Source organism: Mustela nigripes, chromosome 4 (genome assembly GCF_022355385.1).
Source record: "Mustela nigripes isolate SB6536 chromosome 4, MUSNIG.SB6536, whole genome shotgun sequence".
Lineage (NCBI taxonomy): Eukaryota > Metazoa > Chordata > Mammalia > Carnivora > Mustelidae > Mustela > Mustela nigripes.
The window spans coordinates 177,961,151-177,973,322 of NC_081560.1; the positions used below are offsets into that span (position 1 = coordinate 177,961,151).

General features: G+C 49.9%; 1 protein-coding gene across 4 annotated transcripts in view; it reads right to left on the minus strand.

Annotated features, from left to right (window-relative positions):
* Positions 1–7,757, minus strand: part of GFRA1 (GDNF family receptor alpha 1) — a 205,153-nt gene extending 197,396 nt beyond the window's left edge. The window contains exons 1-4 of one of the 4 annotated variants that reach the window (XM_059398666.1): positions 7,326–7,757; positions 6,178–6,471; positions 5,042–5,335; positions 3,728–3,811 (exon numbers count right to left, since the gene is read on the minus strand). In XM_059398666.1, the coding sequence (XP_059254649.1) occupies positions 3,728–3,811; positions 5,042–5,335; positions 6,178–6,217 (418 nt within the window). In that variant the 5' untranslated portion in view covers positions 6,218–6,471; positions 7,326–7,757. Of the gene's footprint in view, positions 1–3,727; positions 3,812–5,041; positions 5,336–6,177; positions 6,472–6,769; positions 6,946–7,060; positions 7,134–7,325 lie in introns of those variants that run through there. The other 3 variants (XM_059398669.1, XM_059398668.1, XM_059398667.1) reach the window with 3 other exon arrangements.
* Positions 7,758–12,172: the final 4,415 nt, after the last annotated feature.

Consider the following 12,172-nt stretch of genomic DNA (forward strand, 5'->3'; position numbering starts at 1 on the left):
TGGTGGCTTTATCCTCCGAGCCTCCATGTGCCCACACAGTTCTGCTCTTTTGGCTCCCCAGACCCTTTTCCATGTTCTCTCCTCTCCCCCCACATCCTCTCGCACTGGCTCCCTCTTTCCTTTGCATACTTCGGCTCACCGCTTGGATCTTCCTCTTTGAGACCCCTAAAAACGACGCTGGCATCAACTCACAACGAAGGCCCCTCCTGGAGCCCTTAAAACTGATTTCAAGGCCAAACGCTTGAACCGACACATTTCCACCGAGGCTGTGGCACCGCAATTCCCCAATTCTCGCCTGACAAGGCTGTTTGATTTCCTTCCTGCAGCTCAGGCTTCGGAACAGAGGTGACAGGTTTGAGACTCTATCTCATTTTTGTTCCCTTCCTTGTTCCTGCCAGGCCCCTGACAGCACCTCAATATGGCTTTTTAACTGCTGATCAACTAAACAATGGCAAAGATGGCAGTGGCTTTGAGGAGTCCAAAGAAAATGGAAACACGAGAATGTCAAACATGTCTTGTTCAGTGAGACGATTCAGCTCATACGTAATGTATGTGGATAAACATTCACTTCACATTGGGCAAAGAAACCCAAATATGGAAACTCTGATTGCTACCATATCTGTAAAAGGCAGAGGCCCTGTTGTCCTGGTTTCCTCAGAGAGATTTTCAAGACAGGGGAGATGTTCTAGAAACTTAGAATCAAACCACAAAAAGCAACATTTATCATCCCGCTCCTCTGTCCTTCCCTACCCTACAAATGCCAAACTGGATAATATGCATTATTCAATGACTTAAAACCTCTCAAGGTTCCATCTGGCTTTCCTATACCCACTTAGGGAACACGGTCCCTGTCAGAGGTCAAAGCTCACCAGTGCTGGAACCTAAATTCAATGCCCTTGAGAGATAAAATTTAGCTCCAGACAAGGCCTTCCTGGCTCTAATTAATTCATTATGACTTCTGGGTTCTCAGCAGGACAGGTCTCACAAAGTCAGGGTCATATTTGCTAAGAAAAGAAGTCTGGCTGAGAAAGGGATCAGGAAAATGAATGAGTGAAACTTGGTCCATATGCAGAAGAATTCCTGGTACTCACAGAAGAAATTCAGACAACCCAGGGGTATCTGAGAATGACCAAGCCATTTTAACCATACACTGCGTGCAAGGATTGAAAACACAATTGAAGGGGTGCCTGGGTGGCTCAGTGGGTTAAGCCTCTGCCTTCTGCTCAGGTCATGATCCCAGAGTCCTGGGATCGAGCCCCACATCGGGCTCTCTATTTGGCAGGGAGCCTGCTTCCTCCTCTCTCTCTGCCTGCCTCTCTGCCTCCTTGTGATCTCTCTCTGTCAAAGAAATAAAAAATCTTTAAAAAAAAAAAAAAGAAGAAAACACAATTGAAGAGCACACTGAATGGGTTCTGGAGGTGACCTCAATCTTCCCTCAGAATCATGAGCTGTTAGGACTAGAGATTATTTATACCCATGGTCTCATTATACCAAGAAAAGAGAGCACCAGAAAGGGAAAATGAGTCTGTTGCAGTCCTATAGTCCACAGAAGTTCTGAAATTAAAACCCAAATGAGCCTTCCTCCTTGCCTGCGTCCTCACTCTCACTGTCCACAGAAAGGCTCAGAGCCCTCTAAGCATCAGCACAAAGACTAAAGAGTAAGGCTTCCAGGGACAGGCAGCAGGCAAGAGGCACTGCCCTTCAAGGATCAGGAAGGCCAGGTTCACTTCTGATAGGCCATGGACCACATCCCATCTCAGCTCCTAAGGACCTGCCCCTGAAAGAGCTCAGATGGGTCTGTGCATTTTTTCCTCCGGTACATGAGACACTGCCCCAGCTCCCCAGGAGGGAGCATTAAGAGGGCTCTGGGGTGGAAATTATCAGCATTATTTAGATAATATATGAATGCCTCTGATACTAAACTTACACCAGTATATCTTATCCCAAAACACACATCTTAGACCAATCGCACACACACACACACACCCCTCCTCTGAACCCCAAACAGAATAATGTAGAGGAATGCTTCTTAGGCTTCATGTGTATACCAAGCACCCGGACCAGCGGTCTTCTTAAAACCTAAATTCTGATTCAGTAGGTCTGGGGTGGAGCCTGAAATTCCACACCTGTAACCATCTCCCAGATGATGTCCATGCCACTGCTGAAAAGACCACATTCTGGGTAGCAAGGGGTGGGTGTCACAAACACCTAGAATCAAACAAATCTGGGTTTAAATTCTGGTTTCCTTAATCACGAGCTTTGTGATCTGACTGGTTTCCTAACTTCACGCTGCCTCCACTGCTTCATTCCTAAAATGGAAATAATAATACTTCAGAAGCATACGAAGATTGTTATCTGAGTTAATGATAAAAAGTTAACACAGGGGCGCCTGGGTGGCTCAGTCAGTTAAGTAACTGACTTGTGATTTCCACTGAAATCGTGACCTTGGGGTCTTGAAATGGAGCCTTACACGGGGCTCCATGCTCAGTGCAGAGTCTGCTTGTCCCTCTCCTTCTGTTCTTTGCATCTCTCTCTCTCTCTCTCTCTCAAATAAATAATAAATAAAATCTTTTTTAAAAAAAAAAAAAGTTCTTAACACAGTGCCTAGATTATAATAAGGGCTCAAATAAATGCAGCTGCTGGCTGTCTCTGAGATTCAGGAGGGCAGAGGCGACATCTGTCTGGCTTACTGCCAAAATCCCAATGGCTGGAACGTAGTGGGTACTCAGTGGGTGTTTGTGAGTGAATGAAATGTATATAAATACACCGACACATAATATCAGTATTTACATACTTCCTTAGTTCTATGGGTTTCTGCAGGAAAACAGAAAACATTGAGAACACCAGAACACTCTCACCCATAACAAACCATCACCTCACAGAATTCAACATTCACCACCACGTACAACCGCCAACGAAGCGTCTCATTTGTGATGGCTGTATATACTTGAGTAAATGTCTTAAGTGTAAACCAATAAAGACAACATCAGTCTGGAATCTGAATGTCATTAAGAGAAATTACTGCCTTGCTCATTATTTATGGGGCTGTCTGAACCCCAGTGTTACGAAAACCTTAATTCTGAAACTAAGTTCACTTCCAAAACAAATGTAGAATTGCAAAGACAGATAAAACAAACCAAGGGAAGCCAGACCACTTTGTAAAGGACCAATGAGGCAATAATACCGTCTCTGAGACATGCACACACTTGCTCAGGACAAATTAAAAATAGAATCGTTAACAAATGGTAAAGCTGAACCTTTTCAATCAAAGGCAGACAACTGAGTCCATCCGAAATTCCTCAACAACCTAAGATTATCTTCAGAAGTCTCAGAAAGTAAGTGGCATCATTGACAGATCCCATCTGCAGGGAGGCTCTGTGAATGGTACGTAGCAAGAAGGGAGTATGATTGCCACCTACAGACAGAAGTCCCTGTGCATGAGACAGCCAATCGTATTTCAACGTGGAAAAAAAAAATTCAACGGAGTCACCTCCCTCCAACCTCTTTCAAATCACCACACCACATTACTTCATTTAGAATTACTTTCAAGTCATACAATCATCTCTAGGCATTCTGCCACTTCATTATCTTCATCCTATTTCTAATTTCCCAGAAACGCTGTGCCATTCAACTATCTACTTAGATGCTCTCTGAGAGCCGGAGAGAATGCAACCCAATGGATTTCAAGCAGGCAAAGGCATCCGAGTGGAGGCATGAATCTGCTTACCTGGTATGAATGGGACCACCCGGAATATATCAGACAATCTGCTGTTAACTGGCTCATAAGGGGAATCTTCAAGCAGATCATTTCCTAAAAACAACAGGAAGATGGGGCTTAGATCGCAAAGCAGACATATTTCAGAGTGGTTTTCTTTTCTTTTCTTTTCTTTTTAACGGAATCTAAATTCTAATGATGTTATGATTGTGCAACAAAAAGATGCCGAAACTTTCCAAGGTCTCAAATGCATCTATTTGGCTATGGTTACTTTGCATTCCCTCTGCCTTTGTTGTCCTTCCTCTCCCTAGAGTGCCATGAAAACACTGGAGAGCAACCCAGCCTGATCTTGCCAGAAAACTCTCCCACTCTTTGCAAAGGAATGAAATAAGAGAGGAAGGAACCAGTGATGTCACCGGTCCAGCTTACCTCCGGGAGCCAATGGAAGAAAAGTGACCCAAAAGAGGGCCCCCATTTCTATGCTACTCAACACAGCAGGGGGCCAGAAAAGCCCCGGTGCTGGTTATTCAACAGTCTCTGAAATAGGTTTTCACTGTAATAGGTTCTGGAGCAAGAGGCAGCAGAAAGGTCAAATCTGTAGGTTAACAAATGTTTGGTGTCTCAGGGGAGAATGGATGCCCTGGACATCTGTGTTAGATTTACAAACACTAGCCACCTCTGGCACACAAGGACCAAAAAATTCCCATTGGAATGGATGCTTGTGACAAGTGGTCCTTTTTCTCTCAAAGCCACTTCTGTGTTAACCAAGGTTGAACCACATCAGCTGGCTCAAGACTCAGTTAATCTAAGACGACAAATGGTTTTTCACACAACTGTCTTTGATCAGGTTTGAGGAGGGTAAAGATAAAATAGAGCCTAGTGGACCTTTTATTCCTAATTCTTGATCTTATGTCAGAGTAGCTAGAAGGGAAGAAGAAAGGGGAGAAACTGGGGACACGATTCAGGGCAGGTCTTTGTATGCTCATCCTCTGAAGCTCTCCTTGGAGAGAAGTTGTGAGTTCCTGCCCTGTCCTTAAACGGGCTCCTAACTCGGATGCTCTGACCAGGTTTCAGAGAGGTCAGCGGGGGCCGGGGGTATCCCCTCCCCAACGGGTTTTCCAACAACCAGGCCCCCACAGTGCTGCTCCAGAGGCAGCAAACACCAGCTGCCGCTGTCCCTGGGGGCCAATGAAAGGTCCTCATTCTGCAGCTGGGGAGAAGCGAGGAGAGGATGAGGTCAGCGGGCCCGGCTGAGGGGCCCGCCGCCTGCCTTTGTGGGGTGGGGGTGAGGGATGGGGGTGGGGGGCCAGGACGGTCGGCGCGTACCCTGCAGGCTCTGGTACATGCTCCAGTAGATGCGCAGGCAGTTCTTCTCCTTCTTCATACCCCGCTTGCAGCGGCAGTTGTAGAGAGACTTCTGCTTGAGGGCCTCCATGGCACTGCGGCACTCGTCCTTGGCCTCCAGGCCGGACGTCAGGCTGAAGTTGGTCTCCTTGCCCGCCACGCACTGCCTCAGCGTGCGGTACTTGGTGCTGCAGCTCTGCTCCTTGAGGCACTGGTCGCTGGCTTTCACACAGTCCAGGCGGTCCCCGCCGCTCACCTCGGCCGACAGCAGCACGTCTGCCGGAGGAGGTGGGGGAGCGTGAGGGCGGCGGGCCAGGACCCGGAGCCTCCGGCTGCGGGGAGGGCGCGTGCCTCACCCGGCTTCTGGGGTGCCCTGCGCCGCCCGCGGGCCCGCCCCTCTACGCCGGGGACTCATTTTCCCGCCCCGGGACCTCCGGCCGCCGGCGCTCCCCGCAACGCCAACCTCCACCCGGCGTGGCTTTGCGGGCTGTTTGCGGGTTGCCCCCCGAGCGCGCGCTGCCCGCCGCGCGTGCCCGCCCCGCCGCTCCCAGGGCAGCCCGGCCCGAGCAGCTGCTCGGTCTCCCGGAGCCGCTGGCTCGGCCCCGCCCGACGGAAGCCGGGGGCTTTCCGAAAAGGAGGGCCACTGCGGGCCGGGCGCGGGGCGCGGGGCGCGGGGCGGGCGAGCCCTGGACCGCGGCCCGCCGGGCGGGGACCGCTCAGACACTGTTCGGGGAAAAGTTTTCCCTTCGAAGTTTGCTCTCCCGGTCCAATGCTCGCCCACACCCCCACCTGCCCACTGCTCCTCCGAGAGCTCCCAGGACTCGCAAGGAGCGCTGGTCCCGGACCTGGAGGGGCTCGGACCCCTTAACTCTCCGCCAGGATTGGCCATTACAAAGCACAGAAAATTAAAACCAAGCACAAAAAGCTGCGGGCGAGTGCCGCGCCATCACCGCCTCCCAAGCCTAGGGTGCTGAGGATTCAAGATCCCCTTCCCCAAAACGAAACTTCGCCCTCCCACACCCACGCAACCGCGCTGCAGTTGGGGGGTTGGGGGCTGCCCCGAGTATCCCCTCGGAAAGACTCAGCGGGTTAGGAAGCTAGCGGCGGCCTCGACTTACCCAGGAGCGGCAGGGCGAAGTACAAGGTCGCCAGGAACATGGTGCCGGCGCGCAGCTGGTCCCCGCCCCCCAAAAAATCCCGAGCCGCGGCTGGGTATCGACGAGGGAGCTCAGCATACAGCAATCCCCGGACGGCCGCGCTGCTCTGGCCGCCCAAAGTTCAGCTCCATCCAGTGCGAGAGGAAACTCCCGGGTCCGTCCGCCACCAACGCCGCCGGCGACTCAGCTCCCCGCGGGCGGCCGGCGCGAGGGTGGGAGGCGGTTCCGCTTTTAGGGGTTCAGGTCTGACCCAACCTGGAAGGGAGAGCGCGCTTTGAAATGAGAGCCGAGAGCGCTGGAACCTCCCCCGCCCCCTGCCCTCCCCTGCTCCCGCCTTGGGGGACTTTCTAGCGCCCGGGTGAGGGCCCACCCCTAACCGTGTCGGGGCGCAGGAGGGGGCACGGGGGGGGGGCATGTACGTGTATTCCGGGGAGCCGCCCGCAAGGGCAGGGTAGGAGCTGGAGAGGTCGGACGCCAGCTCCCAAAGTCCAAGGAGTGTCAATCGGGTCCAACCCAAGAGGCTGAACGCAAGCAAATAAATAAATAACGTTACTTTCCGAGCGCTGCGAGCGGAGCCAGCAGCTGCCGGGAGTCGAAGCACACGGCGGCGGCAGCTCTTTCTCCAGCCCTGGCGCAGAAGGAGCCCCTTCTCCCGGGAAGTTCACCGCCCCCCTCCTCCAGCCAGCTCGCCCGCTCCGCTGCCGGCCTCTTCACCCAAACCACCAATCGCTGCCCCCGGTCGCGGTCTCCCGCTCCTCCCCGGGCTCGCCTCTTTTCTCAGGCAGCGGGGCAACCGGGAACCGACGTCCGGGCTAGGGCCGAAACCCGGCTCGCGCGCCCCTACCCGCCGTGGGTCTTCCGCTCCCTCCCGGGTGTCTGCGCCGCGCGCAGGCTCTCCCGGCGCCCCGGACTCGGGCTCATCAACGCCACCGCCCGGGGCGAGCGCACTGGCCGGCAGCCCCGGAGCGCCAGGGCAGGTGCAGCCCCGAGCCGCGCGCGCCCCCGGACCCCAAAGTTGAGGGGCGTCTGCAAGAAGGGAGAAGAGGGCGGGGGAGCGGCGATGGGCTCCCAAACCCACAGAACGAGAAAACTCTCCAAATGCCACCAACCTGGACTCAACCGACCGTGTCCAGCTGTGTCGAGGAGCCAGTTTGTTTATTTATTTATTTATTTTGGGGGGTGTCCCCGCCCCTTCCTTCCCTTTCCCGGCTCACTTCTCTGCGTTAGGAAGAAGATGCGGTAATCTTCGAGAGCTCAGAGGGGCTGAGTTGGGCCAGGACGATTTCCGAGCAGAGTCCCCCCGGCTCTCGGCTGCCGGTTGGGATATTGGAAGCTGAGTGGAGGCTAGCGGGTTCCGAGGCCAGATTTCTTTGCCTGAGGACCCTCGGCCTGCTCCTGCTCCCGCCGCCCCATAGCACACCCGCCAGCCCTCTCTGAGGCTCGCACGCACGGACGCCGCAGATGAACACACTCGTCCGCGGCGGGACTCGGCGCCGGACCCAGCACGCGCGCACAGGACACGCAAGGCTATGCAGCCGCCCGCGAGTGCTACCAGACACTCTCTCTCTCTCTCTCTCTCTCTCCCTCCCTCCCTCACTCTCTCTCCCTCTCCCCTCCCCTCGCAGACACACACACACACTCAGACACAAAAGGGCACAATGCACAAGGGCTCTTTCTTTCTTCCGTCCTAGTGCAATCGAATCAGACCTTTCTAACGAACACAAAGTTTCTCCCCACGTCACTCGCGGCTATGACTCAAGACTTGGCGCGTTAAACTCAGACCCAGACCCTCGGAGCCGAGATCGCAAGATATGCCCACGCACCGATCCACGCCAGCGCGCACGCACTCATATGCACACGCAGCCTCTCTCTCTCTCTCTCTCCCTCTCTCTCTCTCTCTCTCTCTCTCTCTCTCTCTCTCCTGGAGCTTGGGCAAGGAGACAAAAGCGGAACCCCCGGCCACTGCATTTAAACCGCGCCAGATCTGGCTTTGGGAAATTCATAAGCTAACCTCCATCTTGGCTGTTTCAAGAGTAAATTTTAAGATCATAAATTTAAAAACCCAAGATATACACAGCCTTTCCCCCCAATTTCTGGGTCCACTCGTTCTCAGCCATGCTACTGAACCCCCCCTACCCCGACCGGAATACACACTCCTCTCCCCGAACACCGGGGGGCGCCCGGGACAACGAAGTCTGCTCTGGGTTCCGAGCGGAGTCTCTGGAACAGCCCACAGCTCAGGGCTTGGGTTCCCGGTCTTTGCTGATATCCAAGTTCATCATTTATGGGAACCGAGTTTGAATAGAGTCAGGGTGAGCTCAGCTGTCAAATCTGCAAACCCATTGCACCAGACAATGGACCGCGGAGGAGAGAAAAGAAATGATCCTTTTGATTAAGTCGGCGGGGGGCGGGGGTGTTAATTGAAAAGGGCACAGGCTCTGGGTAAAATTTGAGACGGGGGAGTAAGGGCCTAGAGACAAGGTGGAGAGAGGAGAGGGTGGGTATCTCTCCATTCAGCCCCACACCAGCCAGGCGCGCCCGGGGCTTCGGTAGCCGCTCAGATGCTTACTGCGCATTGTTTGGGGGGTAGGGGAGTGGTGTTTGCGCCTCCTCGCGCGCGCAAAGCCCAGGGGACACCCCTCAGATCTGCACGCCTATGCACATGTTCCTCAGGGGATAGGTATGAGAGGATTGACGCCCTCAGGGAGCACCCTCCTCAAAACGTGTGTGTGTGTGTGTGTGTGTGTGTATATACACGCGGGGGGGGGGGGCGCACACACACACACACACACACACCCTCAGAATCACACCATACACGGATTTCTTGTTCAGTGTATCAGTTTACACTTGGTTGTTGAGTAAACAAAGCAAACATATGTCACATTTTAGCGACAGATGGTTCAAACCAAGGGATACTTAGTTCTCTTTCTCAAACAGTGGTACCGGTGTAAGTTACTGAGCGGACTAAGTGAAACGTGATTGAGTCTCCCAATCAAGTTCTTCACCTTAAGTTTATTCTCATATTTTCACACACAAAACAGATAAATCCCGGGGAGGTGGTTTTAGCAAGGAGGGCCCAAAGTGAATTAAGAGTTTATCCGAAGACCCTGTTTCACACATGGACACCCAAAACGTAAAACCCTCTTTTGTCATCCCATTTCATAAGTGGAGGTTAATGTCTCCCTTTGGGAAACCAGTAATTAGAATTCCGAGTCTCAACAGATAGCCAAGTTTCCATCACTGCTGACCGCCATAGGATGACTGGATAACAATGAGGTTTCATTTAAGGATATCACCCACATCTCTTGTAAGTGTTCTTTGTTTAGAAGTGATTCTATGCCTCTCTCATGTTCCACAGACATGTTTCAAATGAATTTTTAATGGGATGGAGGAAGGGTGGAATAAAAATTCCCCAAATGTAAAATATGGGGCTTCTTTTAAAATATTTGTAGCTTTAATATTTTTGAACCATTCACTCACAGTAGTCCTCATGAAGTCCTTACTGATGATGGGAACAGAGCTTTATTTTCTCTAAAAAAATAAACCACCAGTCACTATGTGTTGTCCAATACAATAGTCACTAGCCATATGGCTATTTCCATAAAAACATAATTAAAATCAAATGAAAGAAAAATGCATTTGTCCAGTAGCACTAGCCTCATTTCAAGTGCTCAGTAGCTGCCTATGGGTAGTGACTACCTCATTGCACAGCACAGATTCAAGGGATCTCCATCATCACAGAAAGCTCTACTGCACAGTCGGTGTGAAAGTAGTTAAGGTGATGTGTATCACCTTAGAACAGTAGAATAAGTCAGGCCTGAAATGAGTGCCTATCCTGAAATAAGGAACAGTAGTAGTAGTTGTTGATTATGATAACTTGCTAGTTTTTTGAAGAAGGCAGAGAATCCATGAAGACATAGCTCACTGCTGGTGTGTCCTCCACTCAGAATGGAGATCATCAAGCAAAGAAACCAAAGAAAGGGGAATGGATATGTCAAAAACTGATCTTCCAAGGAGAGCTGTGTGTAAAAGAATGCGGCCCTTACTCTCCCTTAAGACTTCGTGTATAACAAGTTAACAAAAAATTACTGCTTTACAACTATATCCACTAACTTTTAGAGATGAGACAAACGCACAACTGGAAAGCCCTTGGAATATGGAAGCTAGAAATGCACGTGACTTACTGTATTAATATTATCTCTGTTTCCTTGGAGCTTTATCTGTTCTTATGTGTACAGGACTGATCTCAGGATGAAAGGTGACATCGAAATATCAAATATTATTAATAATGATAAAGGTTCATGCCATCCTCTGTGACATGTTTTCTCAGTGGGAAATTGGCTTTAATGCTACAAAATTAGGTTCAATCTACCCATAAGCATGTGAAATGAGCAATTTTCTTGCATTTCTTCATGTAAGTGTATTTTCATAAGTTAACATATGAGTCATGGTGAGAATGACAGTTTTATTCCGTGCAACATTTTGTCTCCTACTCTCATTGCCTTGGCCCTATAGAGTATAACGTAAAACACATTCATTTTGTAAAATTATGCTGCTGTAAAATCACTCGAGTTTCTCTAACTCAAACTAGTCCATCAAAGTACTTGACATTAGGCAGTTTGACAGACTTACGCTCTAGCTATGCAAACCACTCACTATTCTCTAAATGAGCTATGTTTTTATTTATTATTACTACTACTATTGCTACTACCGCTACCCTTATTATTGTTATTATTTGCTGATGCTACACCTTTGACCATGCTGTTCCACCTGCCCAATGTATGTGCTCCATCCTGAAATTTTAAGATGCAGCTCAGCTCCAACAGGCCACTAAGAATAGCAAGGAGTCCTTCAGCCAGACTGGATAGTGCTCAGTAGTGTGTTCCTATGGCATGGTTGCGATTCTTATCATTGCTGTTGTGACATGCGTTGCTATACCTGTTGCTATGCCTATATATTGCGGTATCGTTAATTGTTATACCTGTCTCTTGAATTAGAATGTGAGTTCCTTGAAGGCAGGAAGATGCTCTATTCTCCTCCTCCTCCTCCTCCTCCTCTTCTTCCTCCTTCTTCTTTTTCTGCATCCCCAGCATTTAGACTGATGACTGACACTCATCACCTCCAATAAACGAATATTGATTGCATGAATAATGAGTGATGTTGTTTCTCATTTTCTTCTGACACAATAATTCTACTGAAAGGTTTACATAAAATTCCTTTACTATACGAATCATACTAAATATAAGCACTTCATGCAATTACTGGTATTGCTGTTCCAATAATAGTTTCAAATATGTATTATTCCTTTGGGGATTTGACATTTACATTTTTTTTTAAACAAAACCCATTATTGTAATAGAATGCTCTTTTTCTGGTTCACTTTAATAGTAACATATGACATATTTCATTTCTGGGAAATGATAGCTCGCCTTAGGTCATATTTTAAGGCATAAAGCCAGAGGCAGAGTAACGTTCCCACCTGAAGTTCTCTAATCATCTAGAAATGTGCCTCTCTCTGGGAAAGAAGGATTTAGAAGGGCCAGATTACAATTACCCTGGAGCCTTCATCCTCGAAGGCAAATTTTTAAAAGCCAAATCCCCCCCAAAGTGCTAAAAATGCTTTTATAGACACACAAGACCTGGTGCAGTCCTTTAGGAAAATGAGAAAACAGTAACCATCCAAACTTGGAAGGCTGGCGTAAGGGTCTACATGCTGACCCAGATCTCATCTTCTAAAGCTATACTTCAACATTTGCCCTCTGGCAGTGCAGCAAGAGCTTAGGTGCTCTCAGGTTTCAGAGCCCTCTTCCAGGCTGACTATATTAAGATGTGTCCTTTGAACAGTATTTGCAAATGGTAGCTTCTTATTGGCTATCAAGGTGCCTGACCCCTAGGAACCAATGTTAGGAAATCTCTCTGCCTCCTTCATTTTCAAGCAATTTTCATTTCTTAATAC